This window comes from Protopterus annectens, chromosome 12.part0 (genome assembly GCF_019279795.1).
Source record: "Protopterus annectens isolate FY-2018-M chromosome 12.part0, PAN1.0, whole genome shotgun sequence".
In the NCBI taxonomy this organism is placed as follows: domain Eukaryota; kingdom Metazoa; phylum Chordata; order Ceratodontiformes; family Protopteridae; genus Protopterus; species Protopterus annectens.
In genome coordinates, this window is record NC_056746.1 from 1,503,629,591 (window position 1) to 1,503,656,914 (window position 27,324).

Here is a 27,324-nt window from a genome sequence, read left to right on the forward strand (position 1 = left end):
AGCAAGAAAAAGTTTCCCCAATGGGGTATTTAGCTTTTAGTTGAAGACTTTGGTTCTGAAACTCGAAAACAAAAATTTCAGGAGTTGGCCGATCGGCACTTGTGAACTGCTTCAGCTTCGGGCACCGCATGGCAAGAAAGACTGATGTAATGGCGTCGGCTCTATGTTTTATACCCCTGACGACCGAACGTCATAGAAGAAGGGACAGCAACCAACGCAGGACCCAAGACTTTGTCAATCAGGCCAACTGAGGGCTACCTGCAAGCAGATAACCCAAATGTAATGAGTGCAACAGTGAAACACTAAGAACATCTGGAAAAAAGGGATTGTGGATGGATGCTATTCAGTGACTTGCACTTCTTTCACATATGCAAGCTCAAAGAAAAGCCAATAATGTTTAAGACTTTGAATAATCTGATTTTAGGGCACATTTATAAGGCTTCTCACATTTAAATACCTGACATTTAGGGTTTGTTAATGGCATGGCAGAAAAGGAACAGATTCATAACTCAGAAAAATTTTAAAGTTTATGACAGCTGTACTGTTTCAGTCTTAGATGTTTCTCAGTAGTGATCTATCTGGGCCACATGCAATGACAATGACCACAGATTCTAGACCTACAAAACATTTTGGAATGATGCTTCAAATTCTCTTTTGCTCCATTTAGTGATCTAAGTTGCTTTTCAACATCTGCAAGGTCTGACTTGATATTAAAGAAAGAGGAACTTTTTATCAAATGTTTTGCTGTATTATGAGTTTGTGCCTCTTTTGTATGTTTCCGACATGACTGCTTGTTCAAAAGCCAGAAGAACTAGTTTGCATGCCTGATAAAATGCTTTAAAGCCAATTATTTGCTCATATCTGATTAGCCTGTAGTGACTGACTATACAAATTTAATAGGTGATGTCTACTTGGGTATGACAGTTTTCATAACTCTGGGAGTCTTTTTGTTAAATTTCTTCTAAGATACTAACTGCATCAGATCTGTTTTGCTGTAGAAACAAAAAGTAGAAATGAACTCAGTACTGGCCTTACCATAATTTTAAACAACTCAATACATTCATCAGCTATAGCACATATAGCAAATTAGAACTGCTGTTTTAATTGCATCGGTGACAAATAAATATGCATTACTAGTGAAAGACAACTTATTTGAAATTGCTCCCCCATATACTGAATATACTACAAATGCCATCCATGTGTTAATACTGATAACAATTTTACAAAGTACTGGCATCATATTTAAATGTTTCTGAACATTCATTTTTCATTTGTCCAGTTGTTCCAAAGGACCACTTGTATTGTAACATTTTTTGCATTACACTTTGGTGCCTGTTTGCATGTGATAGCGTTTTATCATTTTAAAAATGTAAGGCACTAGTCACTAAGGGGTGACTATTAAAAGTACCATATTTGTACTTCTGTCTTCAACTGCACTATACAGTTTTGTTGCTTCTGCTTTAGCAACTGTTACTAAATAATCTCACATGGTCATAAATTCTTCATTTTCTTAGTAAATCCATGTGTTCTCTTTTTACACTGATATTCAGCTACATGCACTTAGGGTACTGTTAACAGTACCCAGTGTCTCACCATTGCCATGCTATTGTGTTTTTCAGTATAAATGACCATCAGACATAGGTATTTCACAGCTGGCTGCAACACATACAAATATTTCTGCCTCTGCATTCAGTGTTCTGAATTTGTCTGCATCTCCCATTTTGTTTTTTTTTCTACAGATTTTGTTAAACACCTTCTCACAGTCAAGTATCCTGAAGTACTACTGTAAGCTTTTCTTCTTTTAATTGTAAAATACTGTTTTCAGTAAACTTTCAAGTGCCAGGTTTTGATCAACATGTGGTTGTATGTGTTACATTTGTATGTTACCAAATATCTTTTCTCCTGATTTCAGTCCTTTTTTCACTTTTTGCTGCTTTTGGTTTCTTCTCCACTGCTGGTTTAATTTCCATCTTTGCTTTCTTTTGAAATGTTTCTGTTAAAATAAGAATGAACGCCATCCCGTGATCGTTTTCTTTACAATTCAGAATTTCTGGTATGTTAGGATCTGTGGATATCAGGAAATAATATAGTCAGTCCCATTACTGTGAATGCGCAGATATAATCAATGAGGAGCGTCCTTCCCTCAGACATTAGCATATATAGTTCTGCCATGTAAAGATTTTACATATCTTACAATTGGCATGAAGAAGTTTCCTTGTTTTTTTTTATCTAACAGATCCAACAATACTTATGATAATCAATTATCGTTATAGTACGGTTCTGTGATTCCTGATCCATTAGCACGACAATTCATCAAAAAAGTACGGCAAATAAATGTAAATTACCAGCCCTGGATGAAGTGGGGCACTGTCTCACACACTCATACATGGGACACCTCGTTACTTAATATAATATCCTCTGCAGTCGTACAACCTTGGGGGAAGTTAGCAAAACTTAATGGAACGGTCCTTTGAAAAGCTGTGAATACCAAAACTGACAGTCAGTTACACCACAATAATTCAAAATAACGAGGACGTGCAGCTTAAACTTTATTCCTATATGCCAAAATGGTTTTCAGAATTAGTTTCAGGGTTCTGACATATTCCTTACAATTACTGCTCTTGTGTTACTGTTGTGCTGCAGAGCCTTTTATTTCCCAGAAATGAATACACACATTTTCTTATTCCTGGTATTTTGCTTTATATTCTGCTTCCTAGTTTGCTTTTTCATATAAGTTAAAATATTAACCTCTGTAAAAATCTTGCCACATTTACATAGCTGGCTTTTTTCTAATCTAATTTCTCAAAATGTTTAAAATATTTAATTTGTATTTTAAGATTAGTACTTATTTCCTTAATGGTGACTGAAAGTTGTTTTCTCAGCACCCAATGCATACCCAGAACTGGCTCCTTCTGCAGTTCCCATTGGCTTACAAGTTCCTGTGAGAAGCCCAGTTATGCCTGAAAGGTCATTTTATAAGTCCAGTTGTTACATGTACTACTGAACAAAGTGCATCTTTGTGACGAGCTGCTTTGGCTTCTGCTTGCATGCTCTGACATGTTATGGTATTTCAGCTGTTATCACTATATCTGTCCATTTCTTTTATCTCAGCTGTAATATCTGATTTTTTTTATCTTCCACTGTCATAATGGTTAGCACTGGGTCATTCAAGCAATCATCACTTATTTAATGAAATTCTTTGCGGTTCATGTACCCATTTGTCTATCTTCTCATGCAGTGAGAAATGATCCTTGTTTATATTCTTTTCACATGTAGCACATTTATGAGGCTTTTCTCTTGTGTGTATTTTCTCGTGCATTGAAAGCAGGTTCTTCCTTTTAAAATTCTTATCACATAAAGTACACTGGTAAGGCTCTACTTCAAGATGTGTTTTTTCATGTTTTGATAGAGTACTTTTCTGTGTAAATCTCTTGTCACACGAATCACATTTATATGGCTTATCACCAGTGTGTATTTTCTCGTGCTTTGTGAGAGTACCCTTCTGCCTAAATCTTTTGTCACATGAATCACATTTATATGGCTTATCACCAGTGTGTATTTTCTCATGCAATGAGAGGGAAATCTTTTGTGTAAAACTCCTGTCACATGTGCCACACTTATATGGTTTCTCCCCACTGTGTATTTTTTCATGTACTGAAAGGGCACTCTTTTGTATAAAACTTTTGTTACATGTGCCACATACAAATGGCTTCTCTCCAGTATGTATTTTTTCATGAACTGTGAGGGAACTCCTTTGTGTATAGCTTTTTCCACATGTGGCACATTTATGTGGTTTTTCTATAATATGCTTTTTCTCATGTACTGAAAGGTAACTTTTCAGTATAAAACTTTTATCACACAAGGAACATTTATGTGGTTTCTCTCCAGTATGTAGTCTCTCGTGAGCTGCACAGTTACTTTTCCGTGTAAATGTCTTACCACATCTGGAGCATATGTGGAGTTTTTCTCCACAGTGGGTTCTGTGATGCAGTTTAAGGATAAATTTAAATGCAAAACTACCTCCACATTTACCACATTTATATGGCTTATCGTCATGCATTTGCATTTTACCCGGAGAATCCTTGGCAAATTTAGAGTTTAGAAAATTCTGGACTGTTGTTTGAAGAGACTGAATTGCGCTGTGACTCACAGACCTGTCAACTAAAGATAACGGAGATTAGAAAATGGTGACGACAACATGAATATGTACCACAAAACAACTTAAATATCAGAACTGCTTTAACAACGGTCTTAAAGTCACACACATGCATCTTCTTTATTTTCTAAATTTGTGAACAAGGAGTTTAACTGCATAATATTTACATATACAGAAGGTATACACAATTTTGCAGCAGCATGCAGTTTATTAAACTAGGCTATGCTTTAATAACACAAGTTACTTCTCAGACTATGCCTTAATGATTTCCATACATTCCAAGTTGTCTATATTTACACCTATTTATATATTTTTGTTTAATTTCTGTCAACTTATCCAGCCTGTTCACCACCCTTTATACCAGACATATCCAACATGCGGCCCTCAGAGCTCTTCCATGGATGCCCCAAAACACTTTTTTTTGTGTGTTTTTCACTCCTGTAACTCTTAATGTCGGTGTGCGCATGCACCAAAGCACCCTTCTAGTTTTGTTTTTGCACCAAAAAGGGTCAGTGTGTTTACGCCATTATGTTGCACCAAAGAATCAGTGTATGTTCTCGCTGAAGAGGGACTCATGTATGGATTTGCCACCATTGCCTTTGAAAGGGACAGCACTTACCTGTGTTAATAGGTAAGTACGGAGTGAGTGAATGAGTACATGCATGAAAGCAGAATGTTTGTGTGAGTGAAAGTAGAAGAAGAGAGTGTGTGTGTATGTGTGCGAGACAGAGAGAGACACACATGCACAAAGAGGCTAACGATGATCAGTCTACCTACTGAACACAAACAAGTTAGCTCACAAATATACTGTATATTAAAAGTACACTTTCATTAAATTGTGGCTTTCCTGACAGGGAGAATGTTGTATTGAACATGAAATCATACCTCTCAACTGTATGGATTTTCGAAGAATGTCTGGATTTTTGCCTAATGTTCCAAGTTGTGTCTTTTGCTTAGGAAATAAAAGTAGTCATCCAAGGTAATGCAGTTCCAGGGAGTAAGAATGAGACAGCAGCCTAGGGTTAATGGGTCAGTAGTGGACTGACTGTGTGGGACTGTAGCATATAAAGTTGTATTGTTTTTTCTGACAAACAAAACAGCACTCAGTACTGTTTTGTCATTGGTGGGTTCTAAGCAGTGGCATATTGGACAACAGTAAGCATAGCTTTGGTGGATCAATACTGGCAAATCAGGTGGGCACAATGTCATTTTTTTAAATGTTGGGGGTTTTACTGTGCATGTGTGTGCTTATGTGTTGGGAGTGCTGCAACAGTAGATGATTATTAAAGACAAGAGACTTACGGACTGTGAAGAATGTTTCTTTGTTTCAAAACCTGATACTTGGGTACCAGGCATGCCAAAAGTAGATTCTGTAAGACATAGCTTCTTGCCATTTACAGTGGATGGATATTTACATTTAATGGACAATGCTAGCAGTATTAGTGTGGGCCTGTGGGGTTCTGAAGGATGAGAGTCTACCACTGCCAATGTCTTGTAAAGTGACCTGGAAATGGATATTGGGATGTTATTGAAAAAATACAGTAAGTGGGCTTAGAAATATAGTTTAATTAAACAAAGTGCACTTGCAATTTACAGGCCATAATTTCATTTATTTCAGGTAGTCCAGATCTTGGTAGATTGTATATCATTAGACTTAATTAGGGATAGCTGTCATTCTGGGGAAATAAGCAGCCCTAGTTTCAGTGAAAGCTCTGTGGTTGTTTGCAGGTAGGAAGTTGCGGGATGTTGATGCAATGTGTTTTATTTATTATTTTTAATGCATTTATCATTTCAAAGCATGGTGTCCCACTTTTATTTTTCGCTTTGTCCAGATTTCTTGCTCTAAGGTTGAGAGGTATGGTTCCATACTAAATCAGAAGGTTGTATTTACATTGGAAGACTTTTCAGCATAATTATGAGAAACAGAGCCTTTTTAATATCTGCTTATTTCCAATATAAACTGCCATGTACCCTTGCAAATAACTTTCTTATTAAGCTACTTTAATTCTTTTGGAATTGACAGGTATGCTTCACTGGTTCAGACGTATGTAATCAATTTAACAGTTTTAAAGATGTTTTCCAAAAATAAATAAATACATAATAAATAAAAAAAAAATAATCCTCTCTGCACTTTGAGCTATTGACAAAGTCTGGGAATTTGTTTTTTTCAAAAGCGAAGGTCAGCATTACAGCATGTCCTCCCTGTGGTTGGATGCATAAATGGGCGTGCCTTCGTTGAAGGTTGGATGTCGAGCTTGCACCTTGCGTTCATGAAAATCTACTGCCAGTCATTAGCGGACCGGAGTTCCACTGTGGCGAACCCTAACCCGGGAAAAGCCAAAAGACAAACAACAACTGAATATATTTTTGCAAATGGAATCCTTAGTTAAATAGGCCCCTCTTCTTGGGCAAGTAGACTTGAGTAACCAATGTTAGATCTTACTCATCCAGTTAGAAAAGGTTAGTATGTGGATTTTCCATCTGGTTTGATGAAGGCTATGCTACTTACTCAAGGAGTACATTTATGGCTATCTATCCAGCCATCCACTTGTGTTGCTGAACTACATTGTTTGATAATGAGAGGAGCTTTCTACAGAAGTTGAAGGTTTTTGCGTCAAGAACCTGTCCATACAAAGTGGTTTGTTTATGTTGCAGTGAAGGCTGTAGTCTTTGTAGTGAGAGTTTTAATTATAACCACTATTTCTGGGGTAGAAGACGTCTCTTAAGGCTGGATCTTTCTTAGCCTGGAAAGCAAGCCAGTGATGAAATTTATAGGGGCCAGTGAGAGACAGAGGAAAGCAAGAAGTTTTTTAGTTTGTTTGCATAACTAAGTGAACTTAGTCCTTTGATCTTTTTTGTCAGAAATAGTTGTAGTCTTTCTTTTGGCAGGGTGTTTTGCTGAGGCACAACCCAAAGGGGCATTGCACTCAATAATGGCTCTTGTAAAGGAAGAATACAGGGATGTTATGACCTCCTTGTCCCTGGATGAGATACCCTTACTAATGAAGTGGGGCATGTAAAAAGCTTTCCATACAACGGAGACAATGTGGTGGTCAAAAGTCAGGTTTCTATCAACCTGGGTGCCCAAGCACCTCATGACTGATTGTGTGCTTACAACATTGTTATTAATGTGATAATTTGTGGGGACATCACACTCCTCAAAGGGGATGATGATGCATTTTTTGGCATTTAGCTTGAGGCCATGTTTCTGGTACCAGTTATTTGTTTGGGTGAGACCCTCTTGTAGCTTATTCAGAATTGTTTTATTACATCAGTAATGTGAATTCTTTACTTTATTGCATATTTGTTGGCTTACTTTTGTGGATTATAGTATGCCACGGTGGTACGGTGGTAGTGTTGTTACCTCACAGCAAGAGGTTCTCCCGTTCAATTCTCGGCTTGGCTTGGGAGTGCCTTCTGTGTGGAGTCTACATGTCCTCCCACGGTTGGGTAGCGTTCGAAAGATATGTGTGCATAAATGGGTATGCCTTTGCTGAAGGTTGGGCGTCGAGCTTGCACCTCGGCGTTTCATAAAAATCTACTGCCAATCATTAGCGGACTGGAGTTCCGCTGTGGCGACCCCTTACCGGGAAAAGCCAAAAGACAAACAACAACAACAACAACATAGTATTGTAGGACTGCTAATGTTGACATTTTATGTAGCTGGACTGCTGGAGTGGTTTTCCAAGTGAGAACTGCTAGTGCTGTAGTGAATATCTGTTTACTTATAAAAAAAATATATTAACTAAGATGCTAGAGTTAATTGTTAGATTAGAGAATTAGAACGAGAATTAAAATTTTAAGGCAAATATTAGGCATTTATTCATTGTTCAAATGCACCTACAGTACAGCCAGGAGTTTGACTCTGGTCTCCTGCGGCAGCAAAAGAGTTAACTATATGATATATTTTATATGCGGCCCCAAGACCATTTTTGTTCACTCAGTGTGGCCCCGGCAAGCCAAAAGATTGGACACCCCTGCTTTATACTGTGCATCTTTTCTGCATCTTCATACATCACTGTCCCTTCAGCTACCCATCACTGAGACAGTTTCTTAAAAATAACTCCAAAAGACTTACTAATGCAGTTGTTGTTGGAATTAACACAGGGGGGAAAATACTCTAGTATGGAGAAAGAGAGAGGTAAACTGAAGGCCACAAGTGTAACACTGCTGAGTGTGAAATGCATTCATTTGAAACAAGGTCACTGAATTATATTTCTCCTTTTCCCAAGGTTCAGTAATCTACAGACAATTACATTCAGTGGGTGCAGGAGGTAAAGCCTCTTGCATGTGTGGCTTCATTTACCCTACATAAAAAAAAGATTAAAAGATTAAAATTCTATGTTACGTTCATTTTTTTATTATTTATTTATTTTTGTGGAATTCAAACCCCTGACATTTGCATCTGTTGCATGGAATTGTAAAATATGATTTGCCTGCATTTTAAGAGGAACGTTTCAGAGTTCCTTTGTTTTTGCTATGGTAGCCTTGACTATATACCTTCTTCATAAAAATCCTAGACAGAGCATCTACAAATGCAAAAGTAAAAACTATTAAATTTGAGAATAAAGGACTTTAGTAGCAATGCAAATTTTGTAAAAATTGCACTACTTGCTGTGATACTAACGCATCTGTTGGAACACAAATACTGATGCACTGTAGTTGAGTAGTTTATTTTTCTTTCTAAATGTGAATTCTTCTAAATACAAGTAAAACCTGAAGATGTTAAAGCAAACATTTACAAAAGGATGACTTCAGTCTTTGTGATGCAGATATATCACCCCCCCAATATTCAGCATAACTGTGGTTCAATAAAAGGGACTGTAAGGCAGACATTGTCGCTGATAAGATGTAAAATTTGTATAATAAGTTCACATTAACTAACTCAGCAGTAGATTACATAAACCTCCAACATGCAAAAATATTTATATTATGTGCTCCCGGATCTTTGGCAAAACCAGAGTGAACAACCTTAATACTCCAAGGGTTTCAATGGAGGAAGAAGACTGCTAAAGGAGTACTTTTTCAAACCACTTTGTCAATTATGTTTTTTCTGCTGAATTTCTTAATTAGTTTCTATATATAGTATAGTCATTAAGCTCACTCCTTTCAATGGTCTTTCCTCAGAAGTGTCCTTTCCATTTCTAGACAGTGCAAGCATTCCTTCATCAAAGAAGAACAGAAGAAAAACAGTCACCATTTGACAGCTACTTCTGAAAGCAAAATGTCACTCCATCCTTCTTATACCTTATCACCAGTAAAATGGATGAGGTTCCTAGGGGTTAGTTTCAGCTCCCTGAAACTCAACCCCCTAATTGCTCTTTTCCAAGGAAATTATGCACATGCATTGGGAGGGATTTCTTTCGATTTGTACTTCACTTTTTCTTCTTTGCAAGACTCAGGAGTGTATATAATTTCATGGGGTACAGAGGGTTTGCCCCCACATGGAGTTGTAGTGCAACTTGCTCCCTGCTAAATAAACCTATTTTAAATTTTGTTCATACAGTTGAGTTCCAGTGGGTTAAAAGATGGTCACACAACCATGAGGGTTGGGATCAGGGAAAAATGTCTTACACAACTGTAATCTCATACTGCAGCTGAGTAGTGTAAAACATGTTTTGGAAATACACCTTCGTGGAGCTGGGAGTGGGAAATAAGACTCTAATAGTCACGGTTTGTCAAAAGTTAGGATTCATAAGAGACTGTTCTCCATTACTTTGTGACTAGCTACCTGACAGTTCTCAGTAGACTGCTTTTATTAATTAATGAATACTAATTAATTAAAATTAATTTCTTAAACATTAATAATTACCTAGTAACAACTCTCTGTGCTCTCTCAGAAACATGCTGCTTCAGAAATGAGTGAAAACATTTGCTCCTCTGCCTTGCAGTGCTGTGATGAAGGTAAGTATTAATGCTGGACTTTTTTTCAGACAGTGGAGGTTGATATAAAAACTGCAGAAAAGACTAACTGCTTTTATCAACTGAATTAAATAAATACATCAGAAAGATGCTGTGTCACAAAAGGGTTAAAACGTTTGCTTCTCTGCCCAGCAGAGTTGGACAGAAGACAGCAGCTGTGAGTACTGAGGAGGGAGGAGATGGTGTCAGGTTTGCATGGCAGGCCCACCATTTATGACAGGTCTCAAAATTGTGCACTTCCTGGAGCTCATAAATTCAAGTAATTCAATTTTTCTAAATAATGTTATCACAAATGATAGAAATCAGATGCTTACTGTGTGTTAAACCATCTATGACCTTACAATATATCCTGCGTGTGTCATATTTTCTGAAACCAAATATCAAACAGTTAATCACTAATCCTGGATGGAGAATGTACTCATTTATTCATGATGCATTATTATATAAAAGACCTCTGTAGTGGGTAATCTATGAGCATTCTTTTCCTGACCTCATATGGATTATCAAATATTCTTATCCTTCCATATTCATAAAGCCATGCCCTTATTGGCTCAATCTGTTACTAGAGTTGCCACCCCTCTGTTTTTTTTCCAGACTATCCGGAAATCAAACTGATTCTCCGGTAGTCTGGAAAACACTGTACAACTCTGGTTGATATTCTGTTTCAAAGAGGAAACAGACTATCGGAGATTGTAAATCGGCTGATTTACTATGCTTTTTTTACAGAAAAGCATAGTAAATCAGCTGAAAGCAGGTAGCAGGAATGGAAAAAGAGGGCGTTCCACACCGGGTGATGTCATCGTGATGTCACAAATTGGGCGGGAAAGGGAGTGGGACATGCAGGATTACTGGTGATGCGGGGTGTGTGGCTTTAATCCAGTTTTAGCCACGATGAAAGGTGGCAACCCTATCTGTTACCTGCATTCAAGGAGCAGGGGGCATGCAGTCAACAATGGCTTCCACCAGTTTTCTCCTATTGTACAATTAACTACCTATAAAATAAGAAACCTTTAACAATGGATTCAAAAAGCTATGTAACTTTAGCTTCTGTTTAATGAAGTTATTATTAGGTAAAAAGATTACAAATAACTTTCTAGAAATTGCTGCAATGGAAGATAAGCTCAACACCAGTAGGGACCATGTGACCCAGCTTTGAAACATGGAGAAATTAATGCAAATGAAAATGCTTAAATAACATGATTGAAAAAAACAAATTCCAGCAAAGTGACAATGTTTGCTGTTAATCTTTGGATGATAGTTAAGTAAATACATACATCATTTGTTTAATCATTGATTTGATCAATTCTGTATGCTTGAACACCTACACCTGTAAAAATGATCACAAAGGCAGCAGTAAAGAACTCTGTGAAGTTGTACATTTCTTAACCATCAACTTATCACAGAGACAAACCATTTCTTTAAGGCTGGTAACAGAACATGATTTGAGTAGATAAACTACAGCTGACAGTAAAACAACTAATAACATGTAAGCAAAAATGATACTGTATATTTAAGGACCTAAGTATGTGGATAGATCCAGCTTTGAGTTTTCTGTGATCACATCAAATAACTCATTAAGGATTGTGGGGGGCCCCAGGATACTTCCAGTCTAAGTATCACTGCCACCCTTTGTAAGGAACACTTTATTTAGTTCATGCTGCCAGGAGGAGTTTGCACAGACTGAACTGCAGCTACAGTGCTCTTACATCAAGACAGGTTTGTGTACTACCATCTCACAGAGGAGTATTTGCAATTACTAGCATTTAGTTGCAACAGTGATACAATTCTAACAACTGTATGTATAGGACTGGACTTAAGTGAAATGGTGCCCTACATACTCCCTACTGTTTTACCCTTCCACAAGCACCCACACACATTCTCCAGTGGCATCCTCTGTTCTCCAGCCCCCATCACAAGCTCCCCACATCGTGCACATTGCAAGTTTCTTCCTTTTCTGACATTTTGCCTTACTCTTCAGCTTTTTCAAGAAGCCATGACTTTATACATACTCTGAAGTGCATTTTACAGTTTTTTTCTTATTACAGAATCTTTTCATTCAATAATGGCTTAGACATAAATTATGATTAAGGAAAGAAATTCAGTGGTGTCTTTCAGCTTCTCTTTTCTCTGCATCCCTTCAAGGAAGACATAAATTGTGTCCAAGACTTAATGCATAGCTCTCAACCTTCAATCTCCAGAATGAAGAACACTAGCCCTCATAATGTGGAACAAATGGGCAAAATGTGGAACACATACTAATGGCTTACTAACAACTTCAACTAGGAAGGTCAAAGGATGGCTAAAATATGCTGGTTTTACTTATAAAGAAGATCTTTTAATGAATTAATATAATTCATTTCTATTTACAATGGATTTCACTTAAAACAATTCCTAACATTGAATGTGTGACAGAGTCGTTCAATGTGGAACTTCGAGGAACGTGAACTTTTTAAGACCCCAAATGAGGTACGTTCCTCGTAATGAGGTACACTTGAGAGGCATGACCTAATGTTCAAACCTGACAAAACAGTACCTCATAAACTAACTAGACAATTACTGCGAGGATATACAAATCCGATCTGGTAATACTGCCTGCTTCCCTACTCCAACCCCCCCAAAAAAAAAAAATGACTGCCTGTGTATCCCTCTGGTGTTAGATTAGGATAAAAGCAGAGGTTCAGATGGCCATAATCATGTATTTCAAAAGAATGTGATTATACATATACTTAGCATGCCTCTTCACTCTTCACCACTGCCTCCCAAAGGCAACCACCTGCATAAAAGCCCGATGTGCAGTTGTGAAGAAAGTGAAAAAATAATGATTACAGTAATATAGTCCACTTTGTTGTTCCTAAACAGTACACTGCCCCTACACAAGTTAAAGTAAACTTCTTTGTACAACTCCGAGGTCTGTGAGAAAACTAAAAGAAACAATGACTACATTGCAATCCTCAACAGAGGCTATAGTGGTCTCCTGAGTATACCTCTAAGGTTTGATTGTGATGAGAATTAAACAAGTAATAACCACACCACCCCCAGCCCCCACACGACCTGCAGCAATCTTCTGGATATACACATCTGAGCAGGGATGGTTTTAGAACAGGTGAGGATGAGGGCAAAGGCCACCACTTAAGTCCACATCAAAATCCATTTATACAGTTTGGGATGTGTTGCCTACCAGACTCCTAGAAGCTCAAAGTGTCTGAATGTTCTGTGATGTACTTTACGCCTTACTTTTAAAATGTAATGACTTGTTAACTGCCTTGTTTATTGCCACCCAGAAGAGTTAAGTATACGATTGGCATTATTGTGTTTGTGGGGGGGGGTGCATATATATGTGTGTGTGTGTGTGTGTGTGTGTGTGTGTGTGTGTGTGTGCATATGTGTGTGCACTGATAAAAATCAGTGATATTTTTAGACACACACACACACACACACACACTCACTCACTCACTCACTCACTCACTCACTCACTCACTCACTCACTCACTCACTCACTCACTCACACACGACTGCACATTCACCTTCATGGAAGCTGGAAAAACTCCAGTTAACCTGCTGCATGTTTCTGAGGTGCTGGGGTTAACCATAGCACATGGATAAATGCACACAAGAACAGACCGGAGTTGTAGACTCCATGCAGAAAAAATATAGCCAGGAACTCAACCAGAACAAAGCTCTGTGAAATGGTAATGCTACTCACAATGGCAATAAACAGTTGCTTTCACACACACCATCTTCTCTCAAACCACCAAATGTACCACCTATCATGTGTAAGGTCTACGTTTATGATGGTATGTGAAAGAAAATATGGTCAACTTGTTACTTTTAAATAGACTGCAAACAAGTGCCCCCTCCCACACACGTGTAATGGAAATGGTGATGATGTTTGTGCTTGAAAATCAAACAAATTATAGCCAGCTTGTGACTCTTACATTGCAACACCCAACGGAGACACAAACACACAATGCACACACACATTTTTCATAGATTTCAACAAAGAGCAATACATTGTGCAACACTGGTATGGTTGCACCAGATCTACTGATTTTGCCTCATAAATTTACTCTGTACCGCATAAAAAGTTTGATTTGCTGGTAAATCATTCAGGATTACAGGAATTTCATATTTATTGTCCAAAAATGCATGTTGATACAAAATGCATTAATCTTCTAAGTGAACTAGAGCACTATTTTAAAAATGTTCCTGATTTTGAGCTTTTTTTCTGAGATTATTTTTGGATTTAACCAGAATTCTTGAGTTGAGAGTTATAGCATCTGGTGTTCTGCCAGTATTTATAAAACTCCCTAAAACAGAAAAACATCCCTGAAGATTGGAAGCATCAATTCTTAAACTCCAAGTATGCACAGAGACTGGCCACTCTGGTCTGCTGATCTCTTCAACTTACCTTGTTCAAGTTCATTCACTGAATACTGGCTTTATCCTAATAGCCCCATATCACAACCCTGTTTTGGATAAAGAGTGTAATCAGGAAATTAATAATATTTTTTCTCCTCATTTTCCCTAACCAGCAGCAGCTATTGTGAGGCCCAAAATAATTATGGATGATTAAGGGGGCCCCTTACTGTCATGGGTATTGCTGGTGCCTAAGGCTGGCTATGATGTTAGTTTTAGTGGAGAGAATGTTCACCAGCAGGATTAACTAAGTCAAGGGCACTATGTCAGTAGTAAACAATTTTATGAAATTGTGAAGACTATTACTTAACAAAACACAGCTACTATCACCAGAGATGCATTTTAATTTTAAAAGAGATGTAAATAAGAGTTATTACCCACCTGATTTATTAAGTACACAAAACTGCTGTACTAGCTTTTGTTGGTTTGTCAAACATGTTACAAAATATCAAAATAAAATAACTTGTGGTTGGGGCCCCCAGTGACAGCAGAGTTGCTGATGCCCAAAGCCGGCTATAGATTTATACAGGCTAGGAAATCAGAAATAACAAAAATCCTTGTTTGTATGTTACATCAGACCCAGACAATGGGATAACAATATAGAACCCTTATAAGACAACTAGCATGATTACATTGGAAAGAATACAGCAGCAATATACCAAAGGCATCCATGGATGTGAACATTTTAATTATTACAAAATATTAAAATATCTGCACTTGTACAGTGTCTCATATAAATATTTAAGAGAAGACCTTATTCTGGTATATTGAGCATTCAGAGACAGCTACTTCTGGGAATGTTTGGGGGTTATCAAAGAGTAGTAGAGAATTGGACAACCTGTGTAGGATATTATATAGGAATAAGAGATGTACTAGTTGGTTCTCTGACAGAGTAGCTGATGCATAGAACAGACTACCAGATTATCTTAAAGCAAGCGCTATATATTTTAAGAAAAAACTTGGACACTTATTATGGGAATGACTATTTTGGTATATTGGCAGGCTAGAAGGGTATTATTGCCCGTGCTTGAAATATTTGTCTGTATGTATGTATGTATGTATGTATATATACAATAAATTACAAGCATCTGAAACAGTTTTCAATTAATACTATGAACAATGTACAATAAATATCACTACTGTGAAATGTATTCAAAGTCACAGTGGGGAGAGACAGCCTATCACCTCACATAGTGGGTGTAAGGCAAAGAACCAATTGTGGATAGGATAGCAAACAACTGTGGGACACACTCATATACTGACATGCATGTAAAGACCACAGTGGGAATTCAATAAAACCTTCACAACAATTTTTACTGTATTCATGTTGCGGCGCTATTCTTACAAGGCCATGGCAAGTTTTAGATTCAGTAGACTCCATGTAACGGCATGCACTCACATGCAAATATGGAAACATTTGTGGCATGCAAATTTCAGCATAAGCAGCTGAATTTTATGCGAATGAAGGAAAAGTACAGTTTTGTACCTACCATAAATGTAGATGTCCGAGAGGTATGCATCTGCAGTCCTAACATATGGGTTGTCCTGCCTCAGGCAGCCCTTCGGTCGGCCGGATTCCAAAGTCTGGGTCTGGCCTCGGCTGATGTCGCACTTCACCCGATGTCATAGCTGCTGCGAATTGGGTATAAAGGCATCAGCCAACGCCATTTTCCTCAGTGTTTCTTGCCCCAGATGCCAGGTGCCCTCTAGGAAGGCTAAATTTGGATAAATGCAAATGGTTCCAAACAGTAGACAGCAAACAATATAAGCATGTATATACATATATACAAACAAATACACCATAATAGATTCCCCCAGCTAGCTACAAGATGGGCAAATACCCTAGGAGTACCACAGAGGGGAAGGAGGGTGGGTAATCCTGACTGCAGATGCATACCTCTCGGACATCTACATTTATGGTAGGTACAAAACTGTACTATGTCCTTCAAGGATGCATCTGCAGTCCTAACATATGGGTAGAATACCATAGCCAAACTGCGGGTGGAGGCACTAAGATGATTATGGTGTAGTTAAGATCCCTTGCAAAACAGCAGTTGCAAAACCTGCTCGGGATCTGGAGTATAAAGGTAGATTATAATGCTTGGCAAATGTATGCACGGAGCTCCAAGTAGCAGCTTCTAAAATGTTTTTGGTAGCCACTCCTCGTAGGAAAGCTGTAGTAGTGGCTGTAGCCCTTGTGGAGTGAGGTCTGATGTTTTCTGGAGTTGTCTTTCCATGAAAAGAGTAACAAAATCTAATGCAATTTCCTATCCATTTTGAGATTGTCTGTTTTGAAATTGCTTTTCCTTCCATTCCTGATGCATATGCTACCAGAAGCTGGTCAGTCTTTCTGTTGGTCTTGGTTCTGTCCAGATAATAGCGCAATTGCCTGTGTACATCCAATGTATGTAGTAGTCTTTCCCCCCTGTTCTGTGGGTTGGGGAAGAATGTTGGCAGGTGGATTGCTTGGTTCAATGATACCCTGGAGACCACTTTTGGCATAAAAGTAGGATTAGTTCTCAAGGACACTCTATCCTGATGGAAGTTAAGGAAGGGCTGTACTGCCATTAATGCCTGTAATTCAGAAACCCTTCTTGCTGAAGTGATTGCAAGCAGGAAAGCAGTTTTCCAAGATAAGAACTGTAATTCTGCTGTTGCTGCTGGTTCGAAAGGGAAGTGTTAACTTTTCCAGCACAAAGTTAAGGTCCCATGTAGGCAAAGGTGGCTTCCTTGGAGGCTTTACATTTTTAATTCCTCTCAGAAACTGCCTGAGTAGAGGATGAGAGAAGACTGGAGGATCCGTGTTGTATTCTGCTGAAATTGCTGATGCATGAATCTTAATGGAGGAGTAAGACAGGCCATTGTGGAAAAGTTCTGCTAAGTATTCCAGGATGTTAGCTACATTTGCTAATGATACATTTTCTCCTTTTGCTGCACTCCAAATGAGGTATCTTTTCCATTTGGCTGAATAAGTCTTCCTTGTGGAGGGTCTGCGAGCCTCCAGGATAATGTCTTTAACCCTCTGAGATAAGTCTGGGTTATTTTGTTTTATGTAATATTCCAAGCAGCTAGCTGCAGTGTTTTCAAGTTTGGATGAAGGATCTTGTAGTTGTTCTGTGTTAGTAGTAAAGGCACTAGAGGTAGAGGCCATGCGTGTGTCCGAGACATACTCCTCAGTAGCGGGTACCAATGCTGCCTCGGCCAGTCTGGAGCTATCAGGATGATCCTTGGGTGATCTTCTTTGATCTTCAGTAGCACTTTGTGCATCAAAGGAAGAGGTGGGAATGCATATGCTGTCAGGTTTTCCCAACTGAAGGATAGGGAGTCCACCTTCCAAGCCAGTGGATGGTATGTCCTTGTGCAGAATTTCCTCAATTGGTGGTTGTGTGGGGATGTGAACAGGTCTATTTCTGGTAGTCCCCATTTCTTTGTAATGGTTTTGAAGATGTCTGGATGCAGCATCCATTCGCGGGCATCCGTGGTAGTTCTGCTTAAGGTGTCTGCTAGTGAATTTTCTTTTCCTGGCACAAATTTGGCCTGGAGTTGAATGTTGTGGTTCAGGGCCACATTCCACAGGTCCATTGCCATCCGGCATAGAGGATATGAGTGTGTGCCTCCCTGTTTGTTGATATACCACATGACTGTGGTGTTGTCCGTCCTTATCAGCAAATGACCTTGTTGAAGAAAAGGTCTGAATGTCTGAAGTGCCTGTTTCACTGCCAGCATCTCTTTTTGATTTATATGTAGGTTCAGCTGGTCTTGTGTCCATAGGCCTTGTATACACTTGTCCATCATGTGCGCCCCCCAGCCTTGGTCTGAGGCGTCCGTGGTGATGGTCTGGCTTGGGTGAGGTTTGTGGAAGGGCAGACCTCTGTTCAACTGACAGGCCTGAGCCCACCACAGGAATTCTTGTTTCAGGCATGGAATTATTGGAATCTGGGCTTCTAGACTGTGCTTGTGTTGAGACCATACATTCCTTAGGTACCATTGCAACTTCCTCATATGTAGCCTGGCATGTGGAATCAATATTATGCAGGATGCCATGTATCCCAGGGCTTGCAGGACTTTCCTTGCTGTAAGCTGGTTCTGCGTTGTTAATGCCATGAAATAGAGTGGTAGATGCTTTTGCTTTTCTGCTGTGAGAAATGCCATTTGATTTGATGTGTCCAGTTCTGCACCCAAGAATGTTATCCTTTGGGATGGTACCAGCCTTGACTTTTTCATGTTGATTGTGTATCCCAGGGCTTGCAGTAGTTGTATAACCTTTTCTAAATCTTTTGTTAATTTGGTCTTGTTGTCCGCTTGTATCAGGCAGTCGTCCAGGTATGGATAAATTTGAATTCCCTGAAGCCTGCAATGAGCAATTACTGATGCCAGGCATTTCGTGAATACTCTGGGCGCAGTAGATAAGCCAAAGGGCAATGCTGAGAATTGATAATGCTCTGATCCTGCAAGAAATCTGAGGTATCTTCTGCAATCTGGTCATATAGGGACGTGCAGGTATGCCTCCTTGAGATCTAGAGTCACCAGCCAAGACTCCTTGCCCAGCATGGGAAGAAGTTGTTGTAGGGTCAGCATTTTGAATTTTGGAACAATGAGATATGTGTTCAGAGCGGACAGGTTGAGAATAGGTCTCCATTGGTTTTCTTTCCTTGGTACCAGGAAAAGTCTGGAGTAAAATCCTTGCCCTTGTTCCATAGGCGGTACCTTTTCTATAGCTCTCATCCTTAGTAGGTGGTTGATTTGTGCTAGAGCGTTTGTTTTTTGGTTTGGTGGTAGGTTTGGCATTCCTCTCTTTTTTGGTAGAGTGTGGAAGTGAAACCTGTAGCCTTTGTCTATTGTCTGTAAAATCCATTTGTCTCCTGTAATGTAATGCCAGTTTACGGAAAATAAGGCAAGCTTTCCGCCTAAGGGTGCTTGCAGTTGTTCCCTGGGAGGCGGTATCAGAGTCAAGTCATTGTGTCTGTCCTGTGGGGGTGGTCGTAGCTGAATCTGTGGCAGTACTTCTCTGGTTGTTAGGCTGCCACTGACGTCCCCTGTAGGCACCTATGGATCGACCTCTGCCCCTTGGGCGCCTATTTCTGCCTCTCTGTGCTCTGGAGGTGTCTGGAGAGGACCAATTCTTCGAAGGCCAATTTCTACTAAACCTCAGAGGCTGGACCTGTAAGAAATCCTTGACTGTTTGGACAGATTTTGCTTTTTCTTCCACCTTCTTTAGCACTTGCTGTGTAGGGGAGCCAAACAAACTTTGTTTCTCCATGGGAGCATCTAGAAGCTTTGACTTTACATGGTCTGGTAAGGATTGTTCTTTTAACCAGGCATGCCTTCTAATCACTGTTCCAGTCATAGCTGATCTAAAGGAAGCCTCCAGTGCATCATAGCCGCATTTTAAGGAATGATTACTGACCTGCTGAGTGTTATGTACCAAATCCTGAATGGACTTACGGTCTATAGGTTCAGGAGAGGACAGTTTTTTATTTAGCTGGTCTAACAAAAATTCCTGATACTGAATCATGTGGAATTGACAGTTTAAGGCCCTAGCCGAAAGAGTAGCAGAAGTATAAACTTTTTTACCCCATCTCTCTAATGCTCTAGATTCTCTTTCAGAGGGAGGGTTTTGGCAGAGGCAGCTGCTACAGCTTTGGGGCCCTGTGAAATGGTTTCAGGATCTGCAATAGGAGCCTTATACAAGTGAAAGTGTGTGTCGGGGACCCTGTAATATCTGTCGGGCTTGGCAGGGGCCGGGGGAAGAGAGTCAGGGGCAGTACAGGCATCATTATAAGCATCATCAACAACTGTAAGTACTGGAGGAATGGCTAAAGGCCTATGCTGTGGTAAATGTAAAAAGGTCCTTAGCCTTTTCCTTGAATCTGAAAAATCCTGGCCCTGCCATTGAAAATGCTCTCTCATAGCATGTAAGGTTTCCCCAAAAGAAAATTCCTCGGGAGGAGAGGCAGAAGGAATGGAGTCTTCTGCATCAGAATCCTCATAAGGAGAATATGGGCCTTCTGGAGGACCTGAGTTTTCTGAATCATCCGAGGAGTAGTCTGTAGAAACAGGATCCGGGGGCTCTGCTCTAGGCCTCTTCTCTGGAGGGGGTTGAGAGGCCCTGTCTGGGTGAGGTTGGGATCCCCTGATCAAAGAAATGAGATCCTCAGCCAAGCTGAGCATTTGGGAACTGGAGGTAGGCCTGTGTGAGGGGGTTTTAGCAGGCAAGGCCTTAGAAGATTTAGCTGCTTTAGCCCTAGAAAAAGCCTTGATAGACATAAATGCAGGGGGCCTAGCAGCTCCACGTGCAGGAGTAGACATGTCTAAAGGAATAGTATCTGATAAATCCTGGGAGCCTGCTACAGCAGGGGTAAGTTCAGTAGCGGATTCAGCCATGCTGTGTGAGGCCTCGGCTATCGGAGGCAAGCTTTCGGCCGAAGGAAGAACCGAGGACTCGGTTTCGGCCAAAACCGAGACACTCGCGGTTGGCTTAACCGTGGTTTCGGCCGAAACCGTGGACCGCGAGTGTCGGTCCTTTTCCTTACGCTTTTTAGCTAATTGTGAAGTCGGGGTCTCCGACAGCATTTTGTAAGCAAAAGCAGGACCAAAAAACTCCTCTGCAAACTCCGACCGACGTCTAAGTGTCCGTCGGTTGAAGGAAGCACAGGCTAGACAAGCTGATACGTCGTGGTCTGGGCCTAAGCAAGGAAGGCAGTAAGAGTGGAAATCCTTATGAGGTATTTGTTTCCCACAAGTTAAACAATTATTTACTTTTTCTGACATCAGCTGAGGCAAGAAAGAGTCCCCAACGGGGTACTTAGCTTTTTAGAAGTCTTCGGTAGTAGAAATCTCTGGATCTGACCAACCTGCACTTGCGAACAGCTTCTGCTTCGGGCACCGCGTGGCAAGAAAGACTGAGGAAAATGGCGTCGGCTGATGCCTTTATACCCAATTCGCAGCAGCTATGACGTCGGGTGAAGTGCGACATCAGCCGAGGCCAGACCCAGACTTTGGAATCCGGCCGACCGAAGGGCTGCCTGAGGCAGGACAACCCATATGTTAGGACTGCAGATGCATCCTTGAAGGACATCCAATATGGTGGCGCTATCCAACATCCTGCAATGAAACCATGTACACTACGTGTTCGTGTTGGCTGTGTATTCAGAAAAGTTCTGAATACATGAGTCTACAAGAAAACAAGGGCAACTTAAAGCTGTTACATATGTACATAACTGACCCTAACAGGACACAGTACACATATTATGCCCTAGGTACACACTGTGGATGCTAGAAAATTTGTCAACCAAAAACATTTTTTTAATTTTAACTGCCATACTATAAATGCACCTTTGCTCCCTCACCCCCATATAAGGAATAAACTTGCACATAGTGCAGGCTGCTAAAATGTTTAAAACTCTTGAAACAGAGTACTCTAATGTACTGTAAGCATAATGCAATATGCATCACATACATAGGCAAAGTAATACCCTGTCTTATGCTTACAACAATGTGCTCCCATGCAGTTTCCCTGCTTACAGGGTTACTAACCGTGTAGATTCCAGGCTGTCAGCATGGTGAAGATGCAAATGAGCTCAGATTTGTTGAATCACAAAAAAGAGTAACCTTGTAGGGATGTTCACTTCGTTTAGGCACTTCCACAGTGTTTTTGTTTCCAATGGATGTCAACAGCGAGTGATGACATAAGGGCGGTGTGTCAGGTTACCTTTTTTTTTTTTTTTTTTTTTTTTACCATGTTTGTGCAATGGTGCACTTAGGTATGTTTTAGTGCACTTGTTATGCAACTATTCCTTTGGCAGCACATGTATGTGTAGGACTACAGTCTCAATGGTCCTGTGTCCAAGTACAGGATGTGCAACCTTTTCTTCATTTTTTATTTTCCATGCCTGTGTGATATCAGGAAAACAGAGATACAAATACTCATATTAATTTTGCTTATGCTTATCCTATTTATGCAGTGGTGCGCAGCGCTGGATGAAGGTGCTCATAGCATACTACTGAGCATTCAGCAGGTGTGTTAAATTCATGCTAATTACAGCCTAGGCAGGTGAAATGCATGTTAATTAGCCAATTTCACAGAGTGAATCTAATCAACGAATGTATAAAGTAGCCATGTAACCTACATTCTTGTTTTCCCTCAATACTTCAACACCACTGGAGTACAGGCAAGGAAATTTTAACTACGATAATGGTAGGGGCTGCTGCAGCTATTCTACATCTGTATGTGCTACAGGCTGAAGCCAATGCTGCTAGTGCTGCTGACAATAGGCCTAGGCCGAGAAGGAGAAGAATGTTTAGGCCCAGGGTAACTTTCCCATTGCTACATATGCTAGAGATTGAACAGTGCTACAAGGTGGACAGGGACACATTACAAGAACTCTGACAGCTCTGTCTTCCTTAACTTAGAGCCAGAGCCAACTGAACGTACCGAATCCCACTGAAAACTAAGGTATGTGTATCCCTTAGAATATTAGCTATGGTACTCTTCAAAGACCAATTTGGGACATGATGAATGTGTCACAGACATCAGCATCCATGATCCTCCACTAGCTCCTGGATGCTATGCTCATACATGCCAGTAAGCATATATATTTTCTCCCTTCTTCTGAGGAGAGGGCCAGCAATATGCAACAGTTCTGCTGTATATTGCACTACCCTGATGTACTGGGTGCCACAGACTGCACTCATGTACACATCAAGGTACCACCTGGTGAGCAGGGTAGAATCTACATTAACTGCAAGAGATACCATTCCATCAACTCCCAAGTCATGTGTAGTGCCCAAGGAATTATCTTGAATGTGTGTGCTGGCAACCCTGGTAGTTACCATGAATATCTGGCACACATCACAACTGTACTAAATGTTTGCAATGGGGGCCATCTCACACAGCCATTTAGTGGGGGATGTTGGCTATGCCCTGAAAACGTGGATGATGACACCCATCAGAAGTGCACACACACACACCCATGGAAGAATGCCATAAGGCACATGCTAAAACTGAAAACATCACAGAGTATGTGTTTGGGCTGCTGAATTCATGGTTCCAGTGTCTAGATATATCTGATGGAGCCCTGCAGTATAATCCATGCATATGTACACAGATATTCACAGTACATGCTATGCTCCACAATCTGATTTTTTGGAAACAGCTGCAGCAGGATCAGCAAAGGGAAGGGGCACACATCCCCCCACCAATGCCTAGGTCACCACAGCCACAGTCAGAGGAGGACTCAGAGGAGGAACCACCACCTGCTGTCTCTGTAGGCAGATGTAGGAATGCTCAGTATGCTCTTGCTTTGCAAGAGACAATGTGTAGCACATTCACTGGCCATCTAGGGACCCAATACCTTTTTTCTATTCACACATATATTAAAATTGATGCCAGGTAACTCACACAACCTTTACCTACCAATGTATTGGCTGTGTACTGCTTGCATCAGATAGTCAGCCTTGAACGAAAGGTGTGTCAACTCCTGAATTTGCAAGGTAAGTCCTGAACCTAGACTGTACTCTTTAATAATATTATGACATATCCTTGTATTTCTTAACGTGGTACAGTAAACAAGTAAATAGTGGTGGACTTGTACAGAAATTACCTTAACACATGACAACTGTAATTAGTAGGCCTCAGGCATGAAACATTCACATAGTCATACCTCTGCAGATAACTGATGTTCATTGTGTGGTCTCAGTTTAGAACCATACCTTTGTACTGGTAAATCAATCAAGAGAAAAGTTAGAAAGTGAGGATACACACACAGTGCAGTTTCTGACTTCAGACTTGTGTGTGTCATAACAGTAACTGTGCTTTGTTCCCTCACACCCAAAAGAGGAGTGTACCCTTGTTCCTGCCATAACAGTAACTCAGCTAAGCTATCCCCCAACACAACAGTATATGTGTGTTTATGCCACAGTTAATATCCTCTCACATTGTAAGTACAATTATATAGACTGACTTACACATAGCAAGTGTTAGGTAACTGATGAATTACCAACAACCACAGACATGTAAGACACAGCTGTATATTTGTAACCATAATTATGACAGGTTGTGTGACGACTAACTGCTCTATGTCCAAATATAATACAGAGAATTACATGTATAAAATACAGTCCATGTTTTGATAGCAGTGTACATTTTTATGCAGTTGGTTGTGTGATGAATGACCCCAGTTCTGTGCAGGCAAGCTGCTTCTGTGGCAAAGAGGACTAAGGCTTTCATCCTGTTTTCTGAAGCTGTATTGGTGTGAGGGTTCAAATCTTGGCATACGTAGAATTTTGGGATGTGTACTACCAACTGGTAGTGTGCTTTTACAGACTTTGATTATGTGCCTCTTACTTTTAATATTTATCCTCTGTCTTTTTTTAATTCCACATTTGCGTGATGCACTGCATCTAGAAAACAGTTTTGAGAAGGTTGATCTAGTTTGCGTGAAGCTCAGCATTGAAAAAATAGGGTAAAACAAGATAAGATTATGTTGAAGTAGACTGCCAACAGCAAAAAAAAAAAAAAATGGATAGTTTTAGCTATTGCTCTTAATGATTGGGAAATCCTGGCATGGAGTACAGACAGGACTGGGCTATAGAAGCAGGTATATATTACATAATGGTACATCTCAGATGTTGGCAATGCGGCTCACGTTTGTGCACTGCTTACTTACATGCAAACAGGTCTATCTCGCATGCATGTACACTTAGTTAACCATTACACAAATCCGATGCTACTTGCGCTATATATATATATATATATATATATATATATATATATATATATCCACACCCACATACACACAGAAAAATATGACATGATACGTTCTTATTGCACTATATTTATAAGTTCCTTTGTCTGATATAAAATTACATGTGAGAACATTGCAAACTAAGGGCACAATATAACTATTGCAAACTAAGGGCATAATATAACTATATGTTCATATATTTACAATCTGTCCATTTGTTTCCCCACCACCAAGCACACCAAAAAATCAGTGCAACCCTGGGATCGCCTTACTTTTTCAATACATATATCAACTACAATACAAAGTGTAATATATAATGTTGTGTGCCCTTCATGGTCAGGGCTATTTGGTGGTGCTCACAGGCTTGCTCTGACAAATTCAAATAGCCAAATATACTCAGTAAGAGTACTTGTGTTGTTACACAGCTAGGCTTCTAAACAGTATACTGCTGTTAGGCTATTACCCTCAGATGACACTAAGAAGCTATGCGCCTATGCAAATCTCCAAGCTGTGGTTTCCCACATGGCTTGCTGATGTCATCTAGTATAGGTTCACCTGCAGTCTAATATAAATCAGACTTGTGGCATGGCTTTTGTGTGAAATACTGTGTTCTGTAGTCTGTGCACTTGGATAGGTAGGGGTTCATTTCTCACTGCAGTAGAGTGTGAGTGTGTGTGTGTGTGTGTGTGTGTGTGTGTGTGTGTGTGTGTGTGTGTGTGTGTGTGTCTGTTTGTCTGTACCCCAAACTGACATCTCCAATGGCCTCCAGTGTTTTGGTGCTTGCAAAATCATTCATTTCATGCAGGCCTCCAATCTCCTGTCTCCCACATAGCCTGCTGATGTCTTCTACTATAAGATCACCTGCAGTCCTCTGAAAATCAGACTTGTGCCATGGTGCATGTGTTAAGTACTGTGTTCTGTAGTCTGTATTGTTAGGTTGGGGTTCTATTCTCTCTGCAGTCAACTGTGTGGGTAGGTGGGGTGTGTGTGTGTGTGTGTGTGTGTGTGTGTGTGTGTGTGTGTGTGTGTGTGTGTGTGTGTGTGTGTGTTTGTGTGTGCTGTTACTGGACATTACACAGAGAGTGTTTTACAGCAGTCTATGGAACACTGTTCTATGCATATTCATCATGACATTGTTTTAGGCACTGTTAAGAAGCAAAAGCCCTGTGGTATGTCCAGCTGCTGCTTTTACTTATGTAAGAAAAAGTATAGTTATGGTATTTTTTTGTTGTTGCTATGATTAAATATGGAATATATTGTGCTGCTTTTGACTCTGTTGCTTATGTAATGTCATGAACAAACAAACTGACATTTCCTACTTTTATTCTGTTGCAGTTGTGTTGATTGCACTATAAACTGGACTCACACTGGATGAATCCAGTTCTGTTTAACTATTGATAAGTAAACATCATGACACCTGCTTTGTGAGAATACCTCCTTGTATCCTTATGACTGGAGTGTACACTAGGACTATATATCTTTAGGTAACTATCGCCGGTCTCAGTTTGAGCTTTAACAGTGTTTCATTGCCTTAGCTGCTCTGCTCTTGTTTGCATGCAGAGAGCTTAGCTCTTTGCAGTTATACATGCAGGAACAATACACTTATTTTCCATTACAATCAACCAATGCTATCTAACAGAGCAGATCTTTAACAGCTCAACATAGGTGTGAGAAGTTCAGTTAAGCAAGCAGTAATGTCATATCTTACCTATCCACAACAGAACTATACATCCCACTTTGGATAGTCCTCTTACTGTACACTCCATAGTTTAGTCCCCCTAAAATAGCACCATATCACATACCCCCATTCTTTTCTCATTCTCTATGCAGGTACCAGGTTCACACTTCACATTACGACCTGTCATTTTCCTTATTTTTCCTCTGCTAGCCTAGCTGACATGTTTTTTTGACTCTGTGCAGATCATGCCTCATGTTCACTGTTAAGCCTGTACTACATCGTTGAAGTACCATCATGGGTGGTGGTACTCTCCAGAAATCCACCTAAACAGTAGAGACATCTAAAACACAAACATGCTACACCTAACACTACACCTAAAGCGCACAATACACATGAAAAAGTAGCAC

At 40.0% G+C, this 27,324-nt stretch overlaps 1 protein-coding gene across 1 annotated transcript in view; it reads right to left on the reverse strand.

The window, feature by feature from the left end:
* Window positions 1–301: 301 nt before the first annotated feature.
* The window catches only part of LOC122817260 (zinc finger imprinted 3-like), a 327,112-nt gene continuing 300,089 nt past the window's right edge, over window positions 302–27,324 (reverse strand). The window contains exon 6 of the mRNA XM_044090476.1: window positions 302–4,161. Within this exon, the coding sequence (XP_043946411.1) occupies window positions 3,179–4,161 (983 nt within the window). The 3' untranslated portion in view covers window positions 302–3,178. The remainder of the gene's footprint in view (window positions 4,162–27,324) is intronic.